At 36.8% G+C, this 23,468-nt stretch overlaps 3 protein-coding genes across 5 annotated transcripts in view; 2 read left to right on the forward strand and 1 right to left on the reverse strand.

Annotated features, from left to right (window-relative positions):
- LOC124163563 (actin-3-like) overlaps positions 1–2,438 on the forward strand; it is a 21,472-nt gene extending 19,034 nt beyond the window's left edge. For both annotated transcript variants that reach the window (XM_046540550.1, XM_046540549.1), the window contains exons 6-7: positions 317–592; positions 1,782–2,438. In XM_046540550.1, coding sequence (XP_046396506.1) covers positions 317–592; positions 1,782–2,003 — 498 coding nt within the window. In that variant the 3' untranslated portion in view covers positions 2,004–2,438. The remainder of the gene's footprint in view (positions 1–316; positions 593–1,781) is intronic.
- A 10,580-nt stretch (positions 2,439–13,018) lies between these two features.
- LOC124164255 lies at positions 13,019–18,999 on the reverse strand. The gene is made up of 7 exons (XM_046541496.1): positions 18,038–18,999; positions 17,589–17,865; positions 17,403–17,516; positions 17,154–17,213; positions 16,912–16,982; positions 15,217–15,427; positions 13,019–13,273 (listed from the first exon to the last, which is right to left on the reverse strand). Exons 1-7 carry the CDS (start codon positions 18,422–18,424, stop codon positions 13,104–13,106), a joined length of 1,290 nt encoding a protein of 429 aa, XP_046397452.1. The 5' UTR covers positions 18,425–18,999; the 3' UTR covers positions 13,019–13,103.
- Positions 19,000–19,079: 80 nt separating this feature from the next.
- On the forward strand, positions 19,080–22,570 carry LOC124163543. Of its 2 annotated transcripts, none has more exons than XM_046540514.1 (2): positions 19,080–19,813; positions 20,194–22,570. In XM_046540514.1, the coding sequence occupies exon 2, from the start codon at positions 20,981–20,983 to the stop codon at positions 22,559–22,561; it is 1,581 nt and encodes a 526-aa protein (XP_046396470.1). In that variant the 5' UTR covers positions 19,080–19,813; positions 20,194–20,980; the 3' UTR covers positions 22,562–22,570. The 2 variants fall into 2 exon arrangements, with proteins under 2 accessions (XP_046396470.1, XP_046396471.1); XM_046540515.1 differs by having other exon boundaries at positions 20,194–22,247.
- Positions 22,571–23,468: the final 898 nt, after the last annotated feature.

Here is a 23,468-nt window from a genome sequence, read left to right on the forward strand (position 1 = left end):
GGAGTTAAGGGGGGTTTTTATGGAAATGCATGGCTATAAGTCCATAACCTAAGAGAAATTTGAGTTGTACATATTTGTCATATAGCATAGCACTCCTGGGGGTATTCCATATTCCACGGGCCCAGGTCATGACATCCACCTAAATTGTATGCTGAGTCTAACCCTGGTGTAATGATAAATTTAACTCAGCAATCAAGTATTGGTATCTAACAATCAAAAATTGGTCTCTAGCCTGGGGTTGTTTGAATCAATTAATTACATTACCTCCAAAAAATATTTTCAATTGTTTGTGAGTGCTCTTACTGTCATTTTCCAGGTGGTAAACATTGACTCGGAGCGTTTTAAAGTGCCAGAAAGTCTCTTCCAACCAGAATTGATTGGACAGCCAGATTCACCTGCTCTCCACCAAGCTATTCACCTCTCCATAGAAAAACTTCATGACAAAATGCCTACGGTGGAAGTGGATGCAGATATTGCTGAACTGCAAAAGACTCTTTATAGTAATGTTTACCTTACTGGAGGGAACTGTCGATTTCCTGGAATCACAGAAAGGATGAGGAGTGAAATTTACAAACACGCCAATAGAACTACGGTGAGCTATAGGGGGTGATATATGGCTAAGAGTAATTTAAAGCTTGTAGTGTGATACTCATCAGTATGGCGAGAATTGTTAGCTTGTGGGTACTACAGCCAAAATTTCGAAGTACAAGGGGTGGATCCAAAAATAACCGGACACAATTTTTAAAAAATTCTAAATTTAATTAATAAATAATTATATAATTTTTTCTGTTACAAATCTTAGTCACCTTCACAGTACTCTCCATTTACTCCGTGAAATTCATCTCTTTTGCTAATCTTCAGATAAATTTCGCTGCAATGAACTCCAGGAAAGACCAGATTGTTCAGCGAGTTCGTTAATAATATGCCTCTTATCCTTTGCACAAGGGGACGAGTTTTTCTTTCCGCATTTTCATCAGTTCTAAACCTGGAAGGCCGGCCAGTGCGTTGAATGTCTTCGATCGACATGTTTCTGTGTTTCGTTTGCAAATACCACTTGTGAGTTCTTTTTAAAGCGTGTTCTTTATAAGCTGTAAGAAGCATATTAACCGTGTCCGACTCAATTTTGCCGAGCAGAAAATAAATTTTCAATGCTACACGCTGTTCTCAAATATCAGTTATTTCATAAATTTGTTTGTTCACTATTTGCCATCCCCAATTGTTGCCATCTTTGCTGCTAGCACTTAACTGCCTGATAAGGTGACAGTTATCATCCAGGTACTTGTTATTGTAATGACCATTTAATGTATTAAAAAAATCATGCCATTTGGTTATTGAATTTTCAACACTGCCCAAGTCTTCTCTTTCTCGGCAAAAAAACCCTCTCAACTCTTTATGATGCTTCTTTTCAGGGTTGGATCGAGGATTTTTTGGGGGGGGGGGGGCACAAGGTCTGACAGGTCTTCTTATATTTGAGATTAAAAACAAAGAACAACAATTACTGTGGAAAATATATTCTTTATTTTGATACGAAAGTTGTGAATATTAAATTAAATGATTGAAGCTCGGTAATACACAAAATAAAACGAACGGAATGACAACTGTCTTGTCTAGTTTTTAAGTTTCTGGGGGTGGGGGGAGTCACATGCCCCTGTGTCCCCCCCCCCCCCTAAGTCCCCCTATGCTTCTTTTTGTTCATAAGAAATTCCTCAACATCTGTAACTGACTTCTATAGCTAAAGCACAATATGAGAATGCTACATTCTCATTGAATCACTCTTTCAGGGATTATCCTTGCCAGTGAATGTGATTGGGGTCCCTGATGCTGACGGCTATTCGTCCGCCAGCCCTGTCCCATCTGCATGGCTGGGAGGCTCAATATTATCATCTCTCTCTTCATTTCAAGACATGTGGATTTCTCGCAAGGAGTATGACGAGACTGGACCTTCAATTGTGCATCAAAAATGTGTTCAGGCAACACCTGATGGTGATCATTCCAGCAACTAATGCCTACCCATATCGGCAATCCATATTTTTGTTGTTTTACTCGTGGTGAGGAAAATTTCTATAGTGGTGAAGTTGCTTCTTTGACGTAACTCAAGTTTTTTTAATCCCATGGATGTGTTTTCCTCATTGATTAGAGACTGATGAACTTTTTCACTTGATTGAAAATATGAGTCCTGCTTGATTGTGTAAGGTTGACTCGTTTCATTCAGATCTTGATAGTAATGTATGCAAGACCCTTTCTGCCCAAATTAAGGGCATTGTACCTTGGATATTATGACTTACTCCCCTGAATATATAATTAGCAGTATATTTACCTGTTAATCTTTATTTAATGAAAGTGAAAATTTCTGCTTTTTTGTTGTTGTTGATGTACGGGGGCTGTCCAGAAAGCTAAAGATGTTTTGAAATAAAAAATAAAAAAATTGAAAATAACAATTTTTATCATATTCACTTTGATGAAGTTTAACTCTTTGGCTATTTTAATGCACAATCACCATTTAAATTTAGGCATTTATCATGATGTGGTGCAAGCTTTTCAATTGCCTCTCCGTATAAATTTTCTGCCTGCGAGTTCAATCACTGGTTTAACTGGACCGGCATGCAGTTCATTGTTAATGTCTAATCGTTGCATAGTGGGCCACGTCTTCATTGATGGGAACAGGTGGGAGTCCCAGTTGTCCCTCAGCTCTAAATTTGGGCTGTATAGTGGGCTATTGTAAACTTCACATCCCAAACCATCCAAGAGCTCTTGGGTACAAATTGCCATGTGTGGACGAGCATTGCCATGGAGAAACAAAACTTTCTTCCTGAGTTTTCCCCGCTGCTTGTTTTTGTCGCGCATACTAATATTCTTAGTGATCTGGGCCCATAACCATGCAAATAGCAAATCTTTACTACAAATTACAATTGGTTTGTAATTTTTCGCCAACAAAATACTTATCATAGCTCGCACTTGACAACTGGCAGGATATTCAATTGCAGCGCTCATCTTAACACTCCGCTGTATATAAAGCACGGTAGGCACAATGCACTAGATACCCAGGCTGGGTGTGTACGGTGTGTAGAAACACTCTGACAGCAAGATGTCGGCATTAGTCCCATCCAGTGCCGTGCCATGACAGAATGTCTGTTACTTTCTAGAAAGATCTCACATGTAGTGTGGGATATTTTAATAATTGAGAAATCATGAAAAATATCACCAGAAAATTATAATTATCAACATGGTTATAATATATTACCATTGCCTGTTCAGTAGCCTTTCCTTCATGTAACAGAAGGAAAATGTTTTAAAAAATTACCAGAAGGTCTTGTATTGAAACTAACCCTCCTTGCACATTACATGTTTTTGCCCACACGGGAAAAAACCACACCGGCCTTTTTTTTTTAGTTCACTGAAGGAGTTTATGAGACCTTTCACATTGTATGGTTAAAACAAGGGCATGATTTTTAGCCGCATTGCAGTTGTCCAATGCCACTGGGGCCAAATGGCTACCGCATTGTCTTTCTGCTCAGTGGTCCACGAAAACAAATGCACACTTTCACACTAGACTGTTTCAGTTGTGCAGGAGCTATCTCCAATACTGTTGATAATAATCTTTTTGTACAGTTTAAATCATACAGTATGAAAAGCAACTGGCCAAGATTTAAACCGGTGCAGTTTTTTTGCTCACAGGCAAAAATGTATAATGTGCAAGGAGCATAAATGCTGTCAATTTTACGTGAGATAGGTATTTGCTGTAATCATTATGATACACAGTACCAAATGTTGAATGGTTGAAAAGATTTGGTCTGCTGAATGAATGTCCTTATTTTTGCTGCTTCACACTGCCATCAAGAAAATGTGCGTGAATGCCTATATGATGCTCTCAGAAAGTTGGTTTTCATGGTAGAGGAGGCCCCTTTCCATAGTCCACTTATACTGTGGATTATTACTGGGAGCAGTGGTGTAACTAGGAATATGCTTTGGGGGGATAGGGTGGCCTCAGGGGGAAACACTCCCCCCCCCCAGGCAAGGGGAGGTCCGGGAAAATTTTTGAAATATGGCATGCCTGGAAATACATTTTACATAATTTTGGCACTTAAAATTTAACTTTAAGCAGATGCAGTTATTATGCATCAAAACTACACCATAGTTTTTTTTTATTTATTTCTCTGAGGCTTTGGGGGGGGATCTATTCCCTCAGCCCCCCATTGTTACGCCACTGACTGGGAGTGTCACGTGGCTTTTGAACCCAGGATCTTTAGTTGCTGGCAAAATACTCTCAATACTAGGTCATCAAGCTCCCCTATAATATGGACATGAATCAAAACTTATTTTGAAAAACACTTTACACTATCTGATTTACTGCCTGCAAGAACACCTCGATTCAATCTGCACACTTGGACTTAAATTATCAATGTACTTTGTTGCTAACTCAATGGGCATAATGACTAATGGAGTGGCTTAATCCATGGGTTACTATCCCCCACTATATAGCAGGTTTGCACTATCCCAACCATGAAAAGCCACCTGTGGAAAATTACTGCATTAAAACAAATGGAATGATGCTCACTAGACAAAGTATGGCTTGTGTTTCCAATGACCAATATTTTTTGTTTTCTTTGCCTCACCAATTTTGCTGTCACAAATAAGATGCATTGTTATGGGGCATTGATCAATGCCTACAACTTCACTCTAACCATAAGAGTGGTGTGTATATGTGGAGGGCGGAGGGAGGGCTTAGTGGGTTGAGTGCTTGGCTGCTTATCGAAGGGTCCCAGGTTCAGATCCCAGAAGACCCTCAAAGGGAAATCTCAATGCATGAGGTAGTCAAGGAAAAGGAGTTTACCATCTACCCTAAATGTGTGAAATTCACATGCCTGTGCCGTATTCTGTGTTGAGCTTGACCTTCATCTCTTCGAAACAATCTTTGGGTTAAATCAGTGAATGAACGACGTACTTGAGGAAATAAATATTTGAGGCCCGAAAACAGGGGTGGATCCAGGATTTCTTTCTGGGGGGGGCACAAGCAAGGCCGTATCCAGGATTTTGTTCTGGTGGGGGCACAAGGATACCTTGTAATACAAAACGAATGCAATGATAATGGGACCGTATTAAAAATCCTGCATATTTTTATGGGTCTGGGGGGGGCACGTGCCCCCGTGCCCTCCCCCAAGATCCGCCTATGCCCGAAAATATAAGTATGTATGACCATGGTTTCTGCATTAAATCACTGTTTCCATGTTCATAATATGTATTGTCATGGATACTTCTATTCTCTTGTCATTTTATCTTTGAGGGTGAGCTGGTGTAGCCAAAGCAATTGGGGATGATGGGAGGGAAAGTTTTTCTACATGTGACTTTCCCTTGGCCAATCAGCAGACAGTAGGCGTGGCCTCAGCCAGTCGCTCTCAGACTTCCGTCAAGTTAACAACGTGAATCTGCTCGTGGAGCGGTGTTGCTAAACCTCATCCGTTCTCCTTGTATGTCTTCAAGTGTGCCTTTCATCAACGGTGCCCAGGGGCGGATCCAGGATTTTTTTTCTGGGGGGTCTGACAGGCAAACGATTTTTTCATACTTGACATTAAAAACAAGATACAACAATTACTGTGCGAAATATTCTCTTTATTTTAACATCAAAGTTATTAATATGAAATCAAACGATTAATGGTTCTGTAGTAATATAAAAAACAAAACGAATTTTCTGAAAACAGCATTTTGGGGGGGCACATTCCCCGTGCCCATAGGCGGTATAAGGGCGGGGAAGGGGGGGGGGGGGGGCAGGTGCCCCAAACTTAACGTTGCCAAATGTACATAGTTTGTCTCTGAAAATGTCGGCCATGAGACAATATACTTACTCATTTGGAAGGTATTGAGGATAATCCTTTCACAGAACCCCATGACATTGTCCATTACCATATGGATTCAGGGGGGCATGATCCCCCCTCTAAATCCACCTATGATGGTGCCTCATTCAGTGTGGTAGCTGACAATGTCATGGGCTTCTGTGAAAGGATTATCCCAAATACCTTCCAAATGAGTTGTTATACTGTCTCGGTGCCGACGTTTTCAGAGACAAACTAGGGTGGCTATGTACAATTTGGCAACGTTAAGTTTGCACCTCCTCTCCCTCTTTCTCTATTGGTACTACCCCCACCCCATCAGCGAAACCTTCAGACAGTGTCTTGGCTGTCACAAATGTTCACCCGCAAATACAAAGTGAACAGATTATTGATGGGCATTACATAATCATGAAACTTAGCGCTGGATTATTGGAAATAAGTAGAGGTTGACCAACCAATAATTTCAGAGAGTATTGGAAATGTAGTAATCATAAATGTTGCTCTCCGACGCAAGTACCTATTTATTTTATCTCTACAGTGAACTTATGTTTCTTTTTTTTAATGTATGTAATATCCTGAATTTAGTTTTCCCATGGAGACCCTAATGAATCGCCGTATTGCATACACATTAGGCACTCCTAAATTAAGTACCTAAGCGCTGAGGAGACCCGAAAACGCTGTTTTGCCATGTTGCCGCTCCATTGGCGACGCTTCCGATGGCAGTCTTTTCCATCAATCCAATCCTCCCCCCCTAATTTCAAGAATTCTTTACTCGCTTATGCCTACCGTTAACAATTGAAGGGGTCAGGTTAAAGGAGTGCTAACCATCATTTTTGGCCGAACTAAGCTGCTCTATCTGTTGAGGAAAAATATGAACTACAATCTCCAACTCATTATGTAATTTAACATTTAAACCACGAATATTACAAAAGAGGATCCTCAAGTTGGCCTCTAAATGTGTTGTCATCCACCGCGCACTTGAGTGAGTTTACAAAAGTTGCCACTCGCGTTGCTGTCGTACAAAGTGATCCGAGTTTCACGGGAAAATAAGGTATAAGTTAGGATACTAACCGAAATTTATACCCATGATGATATGATCTATCAAATTCATTACTTTTCAATGCTATTCCTCGCATTGACAAACATAATGAAACCTCAAAATATAGAAAAAAGTGGATCGCACTGCACACATCACCGTTCTCATATCTCGTCTCCCAAATCCCATCTGTCAGAGTGGGAAAAGAGCAACTGGTGCGTCGGCCGTACCTGCAAAACGAATTAATAGGCCCATAACGCTAGGGGCCCCTTAGTGGAAATGGGTGGACAGCCCGGAACTTTGGAAGCTAATTTATTCGCTCAATGAGCTTCTTGACGCGGAAAATTTTACATTTTCTGTCAACCTGCTCAGTCTATATAAGCTCACATCTCCTGCAAAACGAATTTATTGTTTGGACGGCGATGTATATGAAAAAATACGCATCTTAATCATGTTCTTCACGCCACGATGCCATAACCCTCTCAAAGCCGCTTTGCTACTGGCCCGTTAGACGAGGGGCCCCTTAACGGAAAGTGGGTGGACAATTTGGAATTTTGGAAACTAATATCATCGCTCTATAGGCTTCTTGACTCGGTAAAATTTTTCATTTGTGCTTTCAATAACAAAAACTGCCATCCTACAAGCTTATTTTTTATTCTTTCCCTTAGGTCCAACCTTTGATATTACAACCTATGATTGACGTAGCCTTAGTCGTGAAAAGTTGTCAATTTCTTACTCGTGGTATAGAAAATCAATGATAATATGCAGCGCAATCATAAGGCTAAGCTAGACATGGTAGTAAGTCTCCTCCAATGAATTCGTTCAAAGTAAAATGCTTTCTGCTTTCAATTGAAACATTCCAGACTAGATGAGGCCGTTTTAGGCAACAGGTCGATCTTAATGCCAGAGCATCAAAATAAAAATTAAATTATCACGTTTAATATTAAATGTAAATGACAATATGCATTTTAATTATAACCCATCTATAACATATATTTTTGCACTTGTATCTTACCAGTTATTTTTAAATTTCTCGATCTTAGGTTCTTTGATATCACAACCTGTGACTGCCATAGCCTTAGTTGTAAGCCAATATCAATGTTTCGCAAGTGTGGTAAAATAAATTATAATATGCACTGCAATTAAAAGGCTGAACGATGGAGTGAGCCGGGCAAGGATAGGATAGCTTAAAGCAGAGGTTTAAAAAAGCCTTAAAAAAACGGCCGACCTTGTTAATGGAAAAATGGGGATTGAGCTTCTACGGCCTCGAAAGATTAAAGAAGAAAAGGAATTTCTCAATTGGCCGTATAATTCTCCCTGCTCGTCCACCTTGCAAGTCGAAAAAATTTTACTGCGTTGGTGTGCGGGAAGGGGGAGAAATTCCCCGCAGGGACCAAACACCAGCCTCTCAACCGGAAAGCCAAAAAAAAAAAAAAAAAAAAAAAAAAACACACACACTCACACAATCACTCACACAAACATACACAACAAGATCCTTTGTGGGGGCTGTAGGGACCTCCGCTAAGGATTCTTGCTCCACAGAAAACCGGGAATCTTCACAGGATGGGCCTGTTAAAGACAGCCAGTGATCCGTAGAAACACTTGCACTCAATAAGCAATCACTCACCTGTGGATGGCTTCAATGTTCCAGGAGAAAAAAAGGTTTGCTCCAAAAGAGCGTCGTCGGGGGGTCGGCAACGGGACGAGGAAAACACACGTATACGTATTTTGGCTACAAAGTGCCCTCTTCAGCGTGCTGAAGCAAGAACCAAATGCACTTACAACACGAGGCTGAAAGTGAAGGGGACGGGAGGACAACCAAAAAATATAACTAAGAATAAGAAGGGGGGAGGGTTGTAGATGGAGGGGTCAGTGGGGAGGAAGAAAACAGTATTGGGTGTTAAACGGAAGATGGGAACCTATGGCAAAAAGGGTCCGAGGGGAATGGGGGAGGGGAGTGAAGTGATTGGATAGTGGCGTACTGGGGTAAAGGAGGAGGGGGAGGGGTTAAAGCGAAGGAGAGGGTAGGGAGAAGGGGGGGAAAGATTAAGGGAAGGGGGGAGTGAGGAGCCTCAGGGAAATTTTTTAACGGTCGTTGAGAATTGGCAAACATTCAAATTTGAAAAAATTTGGAAAAAGTTTTAAATTTTAACTGCTGAAAATGTCATATTCGGAGATGGAAAAAAGGGAACTGTGAGGGATAGGTATCTACCGATTTGATCGATAGATTTTTCTTCCTTATAGGAAAATCTACTAAAATTGGTAGTATAATAATTGCGTATTGCTTGGTTTCGTTAGTAGTAGGACCTGCCCGCCTTTGTGACGGTGCAGGATTCCTCGTCCCGTCCTTCCTTCCCCGTCCTTTCCTTGGAGGCGTCGTCGGGCTCCTATCGCGGCGGCGCCTCCTTTCCCTGTTCCTTTCTGTCCTTCCCCTTCTGGCGGCGAGGAGAAAAGCTGATCGCTTATAGTCCTCGTCTCAGGAGTGTATCCAGCGAACCCGACCCAAGGGTTTCGTTACCATTGTGAGGGATAGGTCCATGGTCGCTGTTAACGATTTTATTCTTGTTTTTGTATATAAATAGACTTTCATAGGCGTCTAGTAAGTGGTTGGGTGTTTGTTTGAGTAATTTAAGATGGTTTTCTGATGTTACATGTCCAGTATCAATTAAATGTTGAGCCATGCTAGATTTTTCTGGCCTGTTGTATCTGAAGTGGGCCATGTGTTCTTTGAATCTGGTCTTAATATTTCTACGTGTCTGACCAATGTAGAGGCTTTCACAAGAAGAACAAGAAATTTGATAAATTCCAGATTTTTTATGTGTGTCAATTTTGTCCTTGGTATTCCCCAGTAAATGTTTCAGTTTGTTGTTGTTGTTACTAAATGCGATTTTTGTGTTTACCGTTTTAAAAATTTTCACTAGGCCTTTTGTTAGTTGTCGGTGGAAAGGAAGTTTTATGTAGCGTTGTGTTTGGCCACTTGCCAATGTAGTGGAATTATTTAGGAGTTTTTTGAATTTCTGTTTTTTAACTAAATTGTCTATCAAGGATTCTTGTTAATGGAATCTTAAAAATTCTTATCAAACCTTAAATGGTTATTTTTACTGACTAATGTAATCGTTCAGAAGGAAAATGAAATCGATTTTGCCATCATGTGGCTTCCATCTAACCCCTAATAGGGTAGTTTGATTGGTTTGATATTTGGAGGGAAGATCCATCGAGGCCTTAGGACTGTAACAGTAGGGCTACCTTAGGTATATGCATATGAATTAAAGTAAACGTAAAAAGGCAACAATAACTTTTATTGGGTACTAGTACAGCCTTTAATAAGAATTACATAAATTAGAAAACAAGTCAGTGCAGTATAAAATATTTCTTTAATGAAATTCTTCATGAATTCCTGCATAAAAAGAATAGAAAGAACATAAAATTAGTTAACTGCATTTAAATTGTTTCAGACATTAAAGGAGAACACCACCTTGAGATTATACGAGAAAGTTATCTGAAATAATCTTTGACATCCAACTTTTGTAATGATGGAATTCCTTGCCATCATCTACCAAAACCGATAGGATGGGAAATTTTTAGGACTATCCCTATTGGAAATTTCTTATAAGAAAATTTCTTATCAGAAATTGGACATATTTCTTATAAGAATTTTTCTTATAAGAATTTTTCTATAAGAAAATTTCTTATCAGAAATTGGGCATATTTCTTATAAGAAAATTTCTTATAAGAATTTTTCTATAAGAAAATTTCTTATCAGAAATTGGGCATATTTCTTATAAGAAAATTTCTTATAAGAATTTTTCTTATAAGAAAATTTCTTCTAACTATCAGTTACAAAATGTTATTTATTTAACAAATTTTCTGATGGAAATATTTATTATAAATATCATATCAACATGCTTAAAACACTTGCGCAAACTTCTATAAAAAGCTACATAAGATTTGCATCCCTACTGAGAGTACAAAGTTAGCATTATACCTAATTCGATCCAAATGTAGACGCCTATATCTTATACAGCAAACCTAATGATTTCCCATGAACCAAATGTAGATGTCTATCATCAGTGTACATCAAAAAGGACATTGAAGCTCTGTAAAGTTCACCTGGCTGGCCAGACAAGGCGAGATACCATAGAGGTCTTTCAGGGCATGGGTTCTGTATAGGGTTAATGTCCCCACATGCTAAAAGAAACTAAAATCAATGAAACCAACGATAGCCTAGAATGATGGACTGATAATTGAATACAACTTTGGCAATCATTACGCAATGAAAGATACAGGAATTGCAATATGGAATATGATTTAACCCGGAAAATTAAAGAAGCAAATGAAATAAAATTCAAGTTCCACTGGAGATAGGTACTTCAAGAAATTATATGGGAAGGAAGAGTAAAATTTGATAAATCAAATGCATATGAGCAATGTTTATTTAAGATAACAGAGAGAATGAGACCTCTACATGCAGATTTGGATAGATAATGAAAGAAATAAGCAAAGCAAAATGGAATTTGATGCCATTTTGGAGAAAAGGATACGTAGAATATGGCTAACAATAAGTGCAAGATTTAGGGAAATTAATAGGAATCACAGAAACACTGATTGAGAATAATAGTTGATGTATTTTCCATAAAATAATAACTGTGCAGATGTTATTTAGGTTTACTCATACATATTCATTCTCTCCAGAGACGACTAAATCACTCACTTTGTCCATTGAAACACTGTTTTCATTAAAACTTCCACTTATATTAGATATGTCACAATCTGAAAAATATACAAGTCTATCTAAATTAATGATGAAAAGTTTAAAATTCCACGAAACTGTCTGTTTAAGGTAACATGATTTTAGGAATGCCAGTTTTGTAAGACTTACCAAATGAGGTCAATGCCTTATTTTGGTTAGAAGCACACGACTTATTTTATTAAACTGCTATCACAAAGACATAGTGAATGATTAACATATAAAAGCAATCCCTAGCAACCTAACAACCAAACAAGTTTTGGTTGTTAGGTTGCTAGGGAACCATGTGAACAGTATCCTGCAACGTATGCAATCGTAGTATACATCGTGGTCATTCATGGCCCATATCGAACATCCATCGGTCAAGTAATCTGTAGACTCGAAACAGAGAGATCTTATAAGTCTATAATTTTTCATGTGCCCTCAGCTATATATACTAACAAGTCGCATTAAAGAAGCCTCCGCTTCTTGGAACCATTTATGTCAAATACCATGCTGAAAAAAACCAGGAAATTAGCAGAACATTACTTAAAAAAGAGTTATACATAATTTTAAAAAAATTATCTTATGTAGAATTCCTTAAATAATTATCAATTGCCAACATAAGTTATGGTGACACGCCTGCTGGATAAAAACCTAAAAGGTATGCGACCCGCACAGCATTATTGTAGAATTCTATAAGAAATGCAGATTTCTTATAAGAATTTTTGTAAGACTTATAGAATCCTATAAGATTTTCTATAAGACTGATAGAATCCTATAAGAAATCTTTAAGACTTATAGAATCCTATAAGAATTTCTATAAGACTTATAGAATCCTATAAGAAATCTGTAAGACTTATAGAATCTTATAAGAATTCTTTAAGACTTATAGAATCCTATAAGTCTTACAGAATTCTTATAAGAATTTCTGTAAGACTTATAAGAAATTTTCAATAGGGATGGACTATCCCTATTGGAAATTTCTTATAAGAAAATTTCCTATCAGAAATTGGGCATTTTTCTTATAAGAAAATTTTTTATCAGAAATTGGTCATTTTTCTTTTAAGAAAAATTCTTATAAGAAATTTTCTTATAAGAAAATTTCCTATCAGAAATAGGTCATTTTTCTTATAAGAAAAATTCTTATAAGAAAAAGACCAAAAAAATTTCTTATAAGAATTTTTCTTTTAAGATTTTTTTTCTTATAAGAATTATTCTTATAAGAAAAATTCTTACAAATATTTTTTTTTAATTCTTAATAGACAATTATAATCTGATACGAATAGAATATTGTCATCAGAATATTTCTATTGAGAATTAAATATCATGGCTGGTTTCCTAGTTGACAGCTGTAATGAAATTTCATTAGTAATTTTGAATAACTTATTCTTATATATTTGCTGGAAATGAATGCGTGTAGTTGTAAAATACTATTCAAAATATTTATTCATGGTAACCAGAAAAAAATGTGAACTACATTATTATATCTCTAGCTGAATGGCAAAATACATCACTAGTTCATCCTGAATTTTAAGGATTTTTTTAGATCACAGCTTTTATTTGCAATATATGCATTCATTTTACTAAGTCTTTGCTGTAAAATAGGATGATTTTCTAGATCTTCACTGCTATTAAGAGATAGCAATGGCTGCAGCTCTTTCTTCAATTTTGTCACGAACAGATCTGAAAGGAAAAAAAAAATTTTAGGCGGACCATGGCAATTCAAGGTTGCACATCGATGAAAATTGGTTTTGCAAGAATTTTCTTTGGTACTCATACGCAGTTGTAGGGGTGATCTGGTGTGGTCAGCTGGTCGACAGTAATTGCCAATAGTCCCCAAGTTTAAGGGGACCCCCATATAACGCTTGCACATATCACAAAGCATGTATTAAAGGTCTAATGAAAACATACTTAGATTACTTGAACCAAAATGTTTTTGCAATTATGAAATTCTGCATTGGCATTAGTTGATTCATCATAACACACCTGGGTATGCCCTTGTCAGACTCCTTTATTTTATTTATACAATCTTTTTACTCTATTTAGAGTAAAAAGATTATTGTAGCGTTCAAATCATTGTGCGCTACCACCGAAAGGCAGCACCGCCTGGAGGGAGACAGGCTGAGGACCTTTGGCACTGGCAGGGTTACGGTAACCTGGGTATTTGCTGCCCTTCTCCACGGAGTAGCATCCCTGAGCCCATGCGAGTGAGACCTGCCAAGCCGTAGTGCGGAACTGTAACTGAATCTGCAGACATCGCAATTCACCGATTCCTGGAGTGCGGCTTGAGTGTATTCGTGATGAAATAAATTTATATACTGTTCATTGTTACATAGGGCGTAGTTTTTTTGCCCAAAATAACTCTTAGAGGCCCAAATTTATATAGATAAAATAATGGAGACGGACAAGGGCATACCCTGGATCAAAACCAAGGGGGGGGGAGGGCAAAGCTAGCTGTGGCTGTTCAAGTCATAACATTTACTTAGCAAAGACAATGTTTATGAAACCAAAATTTAAGGAAATTATGACTGCAATTTATTAGTGTTTTTAATTATTTGCCTGAAAATTAATGTTTTTTTTAATTTCAGTTCCCTGTCTTCCTAAATAATTTCTTTCAGAAGAAAGTTTGTTCAAAACTTCCTCGTTTTTAATTACATTTATATTCACCTCTATCTAGCTGTAGCTGTATTAGTGAATTTCATAAGCTGTTAAAATCTCACTTTTCACAGGTTTTTTCCTTTTAAAATCGATATTTTTATGAAATTTTGTCTAGTTTTTAGTAACCAGAAAAGCGGAAAAATCCATTTCTGTGCATGCAATTTCCTAAAATTTTGCTGAGGGACCCCATTCACCCCAGACGTCGCCCCTAGATAGTGGAGAAGATATGGCTCATCAATTTAGTGTAATTGCCACCTTAAAAGAAAGGAGGCTGAGGAAGTCTTTCAAATTTCCTTCAATAAAATTAAAGTTGAAATTAAATAATTTGCTGATTGAGTTTCATAAATGAGGAAAATTTCAGTCCTCAAGTTTTACAAAGCATAAACATAAAACCCTTATCATGATCACAATTTGAGTTACTGTTTATGTTTCCCAAAAATAAAAGTAATTGCAATGTTCCAGACCTTGGTCAGCAAATACCTTTCTAGGCACATGCATTTTTTTTACTTGTGGAGCCTCTTACATATCAGTTATCATGAATATTTTTTTAATATCTATATCCATTGTATCTGGTGTTTCACCAATGGATGCAGTTGCTATTACTACAATATTAAAAATAAACCAATTCCCATCTTTCTTAACTTCAGTTATCAGAATTGGCTATACATTTCCTCTAATAATTATTAGAGGAAATGTATAGCCAATTCTGTTTATGTTTAAACATCCATAGTGAAAACAAAAGAAAACAATACCCAAAAGCAAAAGTACGAATCAATAAAAAATAATATCATGCAGTAACTATACACCCTCCTTATGCCATCCTCCCTTTGGCCTTATAGATAGATTTCCTACGATTGTTAATTTTAAATAGAAATTATCCTCCAAATAAACCAATTCAAACATAAGGTGAATGATCATGATCATTGAACCCATTACCCTTTGCAGTTTAGTAGTAAGAGCATTAATACCTTTGATGGCTGAAATTTTTTCTGGGCTCATGCATTTCTTCTGGCCCTGCTCCTTGAATTTATTACATTGCCTGCCGGTTGCATTATATTCTTTCAAACTGTCACCATATAAAGCATAAGCAAGATTCCTCACAAATTTGCTGTCTTTGCTTTCCTTTGCAAGGCTGGTCCATGCTGCTTGAGCAATCCACTGGTTATGACCAATGTGAATCTACAAAGGAAATTATAAAGACATTAGTATTTATGCCTTGAGGCAAATATTTATTCAAAGATTCTAAAATTGTGGAAAGCTAAAGGAGCAGCTGTTAGGAAATATCAGTGACTTTGCCTCAGACTACCCTATTGGTGGGAAAACAATTATTTTTATCTTATAATGGAGGCATTTTATGGCTAACTGGTTAAGGAAGGGATGCATGGAAATTGAATTTTTGGAAAAAACACAATGAGACATTGAATGACCATGATGCTGGATAAGAGAATGATAGTTCTGGGTGGCAAAAATGGTTTGACTGCTTTAAGATGTGATGCAGCTGAAAGATGATATAGTAAATAGTTTACTTTTTTACCGGCAAGAGAAATATTTATGGTGCCTAAAATGATGCATGTATTCTGTGCTGTTTATCTGGAGAAGACAAAACAATGGGTGGATAGAAACAGATTTGCAGAATATTTTTAAGGTATTGGAGGAAATAAGCAGAACCCCTTCATGAAGCCACTTAGTGGCACTTCTCCTATGTATCTTTATCACACCTGTCACAAGTGGTGCAACTAAGAAGTGCTACTGATTGGTCTCATGTGATGAGTCCCTGAATGGTTAACATGAAGGCAAAACTAGATAATCTCAAGGTTGAGAGTCTGCAGTTCAGTGATTGACAGCATAATGCGCTCTTTTCCTTATTTCCGTCTCCTAACTGCACAGTTATTGCTTTAGTCTTAAAGGTGAAGGTTGGTGATAAAGACCAGTCAAAGGCAGGGCCAGCTCTAGATATTTTTCTCGTGTAAACAAACAATATTATGATGCCCACCCTAAATCAAACCCTCAACCTTTAATATCCTTGTTAAGTAATGAATATTGAACTGAGCACTTGAGTACCCACTTTTGCTATAGGCACCCCACGCGGTCTCGTACTTTCCTTATCGCTTAAACCAGCCCTGTTCGAAGGTGTAATCACTAAGGAAATCCAGAGTTATTAGGAAAAGGTTTAGAATTTAGAAAAGGCGGATTCAATTTTTATTGTAGTTTACGTCCAATTGATTCCATTCCCGCAAACACCAAGAGATTTCATTATGTACATTAAGATAACAGAGTTAATATTATTGAATGCCTTATAAATGTCTATTGTGTGCACATCAAATGATCTTCTATATAGGCTATCAAATAAGTAACCACACTTAAGGTGGTAAAGTGCATAAAGTAAGAGGGAATTGTATACCAAAAAATTTATGAATGTAGGCAGTGGAAGAGAAGCTTGAGAGACGAAACTTTCAATATCTTTCTTAACCTAGGAGAATTTGTGTCAAACAATGCCTGAATGTGACAGAAGCAATTGAGGTTTACAAGGATACGAAAAAGTGGACTAAATTATAACAGCCAAAGTTAGTTCTCACAGTCAAATAAGGTTGTAAACTGCATATGGAAGTGTTAACCCAATAGGGAATATCGGGATGGATGAGTTTACATCCCATCATACTTACAACACTGCCTCGCACCTCCAGGAAGGCTGGTTTATCCGGCATATTATCAGAAATGCTACAAAATGGAACACCTATGGAGTAAATATTATCGGAGATATTTGACATGATGGTGATTTATAACAATTTTATTTAAGTTAACAAGATATTTGTAATGGCACTAAAATATATTTTAAGTTTTTATATAAAAATTATAATTCCCATCATCCTATGCATAAATGTATTTGTTTTAAGAAGCTTCTTACCTTTTGTCAGACCTATTGTGGCCACGAGGTCATCAGTAGCATTCTTTTCCCTGGGTGGCTCTGAAAATATTTTTTTTATATAATAAAAAAATACATGGATAATTTAATTTAATGTCAAAACATTGTTAATTAGAGGAATACAATTATATTTAAAACTATTTTCATAAACATGATATTATTTATAAGGATGATTTAATTGGTGTAAACAAATTTTTCGTTTGTCTGGAACAAATGAACTTAACTACAGACCGAGGGCTGTTTCCGGTTGTATGACATTTTCAGCTGTAGTCCCAAGTTTAACCTCAGCAACCTCATTACAGCCATACGACGTCACTTGAGGATCGGCATTGACTGAATTGCCTGCTATAGAAATTTGTAGGCATTAGTACATAGTTTCTAAGCAATTGATTCACTAAAAGGGTGATACTCTCTTACCAGATTCCAAGATAATGTCTTGAAATTTCAAATTCTTCTCAAGGAGTTTTGCATTCAACTTTTCTAAATAGCTGTTCCTCTCTGACAGCTGCAAATTTCTATCTTTTAAACTCTTGTTTTCCTTTTTCAGTTGCTCCAACGTCAATTCATCATCAGAGCCTGATGATGATGACTGCACGACAATTCTTTTAAATTTTTTATTATGGGGTACTTTCAATTCGTACCACTTTCTCATTACTTTCCTTTTGGATTCAAGTATTGCCGCCTTTTGCAGTTTCTAAGAAAATAAATTATTATAGTGTCAGTACATAATTGAATTTCCTTCAAGGTTCTTAGGGCTAAACATGCATTTCCACTTATGTGGTTATTGTGGATATTTAAGAACAAAATAAAAACCTCCTAAGACTATATTTCAGCACCGCATCCTTGTAACAAGAATTTGTACTCACCATATTCTTGTCAGCAGAATCCTGTGCAGAACCTCCCACACATTCTGCAAGCATCCCTCCACAATTTGAGGGACTGTCTTCAATCCGATGCAGAATTTTGGGAAAAGCTATTCTGCTCTTACATAATTTAAACTTATGCGCGATGACTTCCTTTTTTCCTCTCGCCATGAATAAAATTTGGCCTACATAAAATTCTCCCACCTTACATTTGCCAACTGGCAAACCTGAAGTGCTTTCTCCACTCCAACGAATATTATACTCCATGTGCTTATCATAGTCAAGTTCGGACTTTGGCCAAAAATCCTCCACATCATTGGAGGAAACAATATCTAACACATTGTCATCTACAAATCTAACAAGTAGATAAAACTCTACATTGGAAGTCATTCCTGATTCTTTTGTTTTAAAGTAAAAATTACAGTAAAAGTAATAGTATAAAAATAAGGTAGTAAAAATTTGTAGGAAAAAAGTGTCGCCTATATAAGCGCAGAGGACGCACGATTTAACAACACTTAAATGAAATAAGCGTGTAAAATGAGATAGAAATTAAATAAAAAAATAAAATTCTACGATGATTCAAGAATTTCAAGACACTAAAACCAACAGTAACAAATCAAAAAGCAAGGAAACCCATTAAACAATAAAGAACAAATTCAAAGTTAATCCTAGAATATGAACGACGTATTCGTAAAATACGCTAATGAAATTAAGAAAAGTGTAATTGCTGCGCAAAAACAACCGGAAAAGAAAAATAATACCTATGAAAAAGCAGAAATGACTTCCAATTACTCTTCCAAACAATTTGGCTCGTAATAGGTAGTATTAGCAACGAATGACTCGTTAATAAGGCTCGTTGTTGATTACGATTTTGCTGTTTTCCCGTAACTAAGGTAACTTGCCTTCATAGCTTGGCGCCAGAAATAAACCAATGAGAACACGTATTTGAAGATCGTGACGTCATACCGTTCACAAACAGCTAACGATTGATTTTCGAGCGACCAATAAAATATGAATTCTGCTGGTTTTTCCGGGTATTCTTCCGCGTTTATCCATTTCCACAGGAATCGGTTTCATAGGCTTTTAGAATGAAGAATATCCATTGAATGATATTTAAACAGAGTTACGATTGAACTAAACAGTAAACAACATTAGCAGAGCGGTTTCCATCAACATCAACATCATGATTCATCATAATTCACTTCAGTGTTAGCAAAATACGCTCAATAAACATGAAGAGGGGTCCCTATAAACGGTATTTGGATCCAACAGTATCAGCCTCTGTTCCACCCTATTGAAAATCTCTATGGGGGTTTCATTTTCCTATAGTAATTTGACAATGGGAAACGTTTGTTCCTATAGGAAATTTTTATGTTCCTATAGGAAAATGTTATGTTCCTATAGGGAAATGTTATGTTCCTATAGGGAAATGCTATGTTCCTATAGGAAAATCAAATTTATGATTAGGAACATGATCAAATTTATGATTAGGAACATGATTCCTATAGGAACAAAAATTTCCCATAGGAATCATGTTCCTATAGGAAAATTTGAATTTCCTATAGGAACATATAATTTTCCTATAGGAACATAGAAGTTTCCTATATAGGAACATAAAAGTTTCCTGTAGGAAAAATCGTTTCCCATTGTCAAATTACTATGGGAAAACGAAATCCCATTGAGATTTTCAATAGGGCAAGGACGACTCGAAAAAGGCTTGGCATCAACGATGACTTTGACCCAAATGTAATTCATGTATGGAAAAATGCTACTCAAACTGTAAGTAAACACGTTTTTTATGCTTACAATATATAATTTTACATTCCTGAAAAATATCCTGATGTAATTAATAAGTAAGTTAATCGGTAAATATAAATAATTATATTGCAAATAACATTTAAAAAGTACCAATAAACTTTATATATACAGTCACCTTTAAAAATTTACATCCCAGAAGTGTGACAAGAATAGTCTTTGTTTACACAATCTCACGCAACTCCATAAATTCTTAAGCATGACTTATAAGTCAAGTGTTTGCACACAAGTTTCATTCTATTGCAATTACAAATACATTGATTTCTTTATTTTATCTATTTTGTTTAAAAAAGATTTCAATCAATTGATGGATGTTATAAAATAAATCATAATTCATTTTGCAGCGCAACGACTTGGAATCTTCTGTTGAACACAACCCACATGAACCCTGTGTGTTGCCTCTGGCGAGAAGTGGCATCCCTGATAAGGAAGTAATGGCTAATAATGAAGATGACCAATCCCTGGAAGGTGCTGATTCAAACATTGACTCAAGTACAGACAGTGATATGGAGTCGAGTGCTGATGAAGATGAAATAGGCGCAGCTAGTGATTCTGGCAAAGCAATTAGGGATCATGTAGATTTGATAAGTTTACTTCTGCAATGGGGAAAGTTCCGCGACTTTCCCGTGACAAAGAGTTTTGGAGAAATTTTAATGATGGCAATAACATTTGCAATGAAAAATAACCTTACCCTAACAGCTTTGGAAGATTTAATGGCCTTCATAAATGAGGTTCTTTCCACATCATTGTTTCCATCACAAAAATATCATCTAAAAAAGTTGCTAAATCCCTGCTCTGGCATGAAATGTCACATTGTTTGCCAGTTTTGTGGGCATTACCTTGGAATTAAAGGTGAAAAGAAAACATTTGCATGTGAAATTTGCACTAAAGAGCATAAGATGAAGGGGTATATTTATGACAATGCCTTTGTGACATTTAACGTTCGTTCTCAAATGGAGAGAATATTAAAGAATAATGCTGACAGTCTTAAGAAGGTTTACAGGCAGAATTTAGAGCAGTCTTGTGACATATCTGACGGCAGCATGTACCAAAAGGTCTTACGACGGATGAATTCAGAGTTAATAACATGTACCTTCAATTGTGACAGTTCACCTATTTCAAAAGACTAAAATGTGCATTGTTCCTATTTCATTGATGATAAATGAACTAAAGTTAGAGGTGCGAAGTTCTAATATAATTCTAGCTGGTCTTTGGTATGGGCGAGAGAAGGAAAGGGTAGATATTTTTTTGAAGCCTTTTGTCGATGAGATGAATTTTCTTCTTAAATCTGGCATAAGCTTGGAAATTTCTGGAGTTATGAGGCATTTTAAAGTGGTGGCAATATGCTGCTGTGTGGACAGTATTGCCCGGGCCCCAATGCAGGGAATTACTGGTGTTGGTGGCTACTACTGTTGCTCATGGTGCTTCATTAAGGGAGTATATGTAAATGGCACCGTGAAATATCCCTGCTCAGTTTTGCCATTGTCTGCTCGGTCTACAAAACATTTCAAACAATTATACAGTAATACTAAAGAAAAGGTATTTGGTATACGAAGCTACAGTCCATTCTACACGCTAGAGAACTTTTCCATGACATGGGGCTTTGTACCTGATTATATGCATTGTGTGTTGTTGGGCATTGTGAGAAGGTTTTTGGAGAATTGGCTGGATGCGGATTTCCCTGGCTATATCGGTCTACCAAAAACTCTTTTGTGTATTGACCAGAACATAATAAGTGTAAAACCTCCAACACTTCTCAGGCGACTTCCAATCACTCTGAGAAATAGGAAGTTTATGAAGGCCAGAGAATTAGAAAATTGGCTGCTGTTCTACAGCATACCTATTCTACAAGGTAAATTGCCAGAGAGGTTCCTCAACCATTGGTCATTGTTGGTCAATGCCATTGTGACTTTACTGAAGGATAAAGTAACTGATGATGAAATTGATGGTGCTGAGGAGACTCTCAGCAAGTTTGTATTACAAGCAAATCAACTTTATGGGGAGTATGAGATGACATATAATATGCATCAGCTCCTCCATATTGCAGAGAGTGTAAGAAGATGGGGGCCTTTGTGGGCTCACACTGCCTTCCCATTTGAGTCATTTTTGGGTAAAATGAAAAGACTATTAAAGGCATCGAAAGGAGTCCCACAGCAGATTTTTAGAAATTTGGAGTTGGGAATCTCAAAGGCCGTAATATTAGATAATGTCAGTTGTGGGGAGAATGTTAAGAATTTTTGTGAGAGAATTGGAAATGGTACTTTTCCTTCTTGCAGTGCACCTCATCACAGTGATATCACTTTATTAGGGAAATCCACTCCTTACTATGGAGCCATGATTAATGGTCTGCCAGATAATTGTACTATGATAGAGTATGGGCAATGTATACTATATGGCATCAGAATTGAAAAAAATGTGCATGAAAATTTGAAAAAAACTAATGATTCATATGTTGAATTAGTTGATAACACATTTGGTGTATGTAAGAATATCTTGGCTTGTAAAAATACGACCAATGACTGTTACATTGTTGTTCAGAGGATGATGACAGAGGATGTCCAGGGAGTGTGCCATTTGAAAAGAATTAATGGCATTCGGGAGTTAGTTGCTGTGGAGTCTTACAAAATTAAATGTTCTGCTTTAAATGTGAAGACAAGCAGTGGAGAATATATTTGCAGTATTCCAAAAAAATATTTTCAAATAAATTTTTGATGAAAAACATTTCCTGCTTCATAGAATTATTCTTCCAAACCTATTAATGGCCTTTTAAGATGCTTTAAAAATGGACAATTATGAAAATAAAAATTGGTGATAGGTGCTTAACTGCCTAGGAAACTGTAAATATAACACGCAAGATATATTCAAACATTTTTTTGAGTTAAAGGAACAGGCATAATATCTTAATTATTTAAAGTATTTGAGGGAGGTCCACGTTCATCACAAGGCTTAGTGTTAAGCAATTAGTACGCAGTAAAAATTAAACAATTTCATTATTATAATTGCTTCATGCCTGAACACTTTCTTTGACATGGATCCAAAAAATTTAGCCTGGATATCAACTAATGTGCACAAAAATATTTGAAAAGCAGGGCGTACTTGTACATAACTTAAAGAGGTACTAGCTGCCATTTCAACAATATCTCATTGGAATATTCTATGGCCTCTTTTTTATAAATGACTGTCATCGTAGCATTCATAGATGCCTCATTTACAAAATTAATTATTATGGGCTTTCATCGCAAGTAGTATACTCTTCTGAAAAGCACTTAATCACTGAAATCCAGGTCTTTAACGAGATTGAGGCCGAGCATATCCTTCAAATATGAGATCATAAAGATTTTTGCATAAAAATTAAGAAACCATATGTGATTTACAAATCTTTTAGGCCCTACATATACCTATGCCTTTACCAAACTTTTAATCATATTACCTCTAAACTCGTTTCTCACCTGAAAATTCAGTTAACTTTTGTGCAACCACATTAATCTTTTATCTACACCTGTTCCATGTATCAGTGCTCATATCTTAACCTTAGACAGATACCCACCTGCTCTGATCTCATCCTTAATATCTTCACTCTGTGCCACATACAGATGGGTCCTTCATCCCAGCACGATCA

This window comes from Ischnura elegans, chromosome 8 (genome assembly GCF_921293095.1).
Source record: "Ischnura elegans chromosome 8, ioIscEleg1.1, whole genome shotgun sequence".
In the NCBI taxonomy this organism is placed as follows: Eukaryota; Metazoa; Arthropoda; class Insecta; order Odonata; family Coenagrionidae; genus Ischnura; species Ischnura elegans.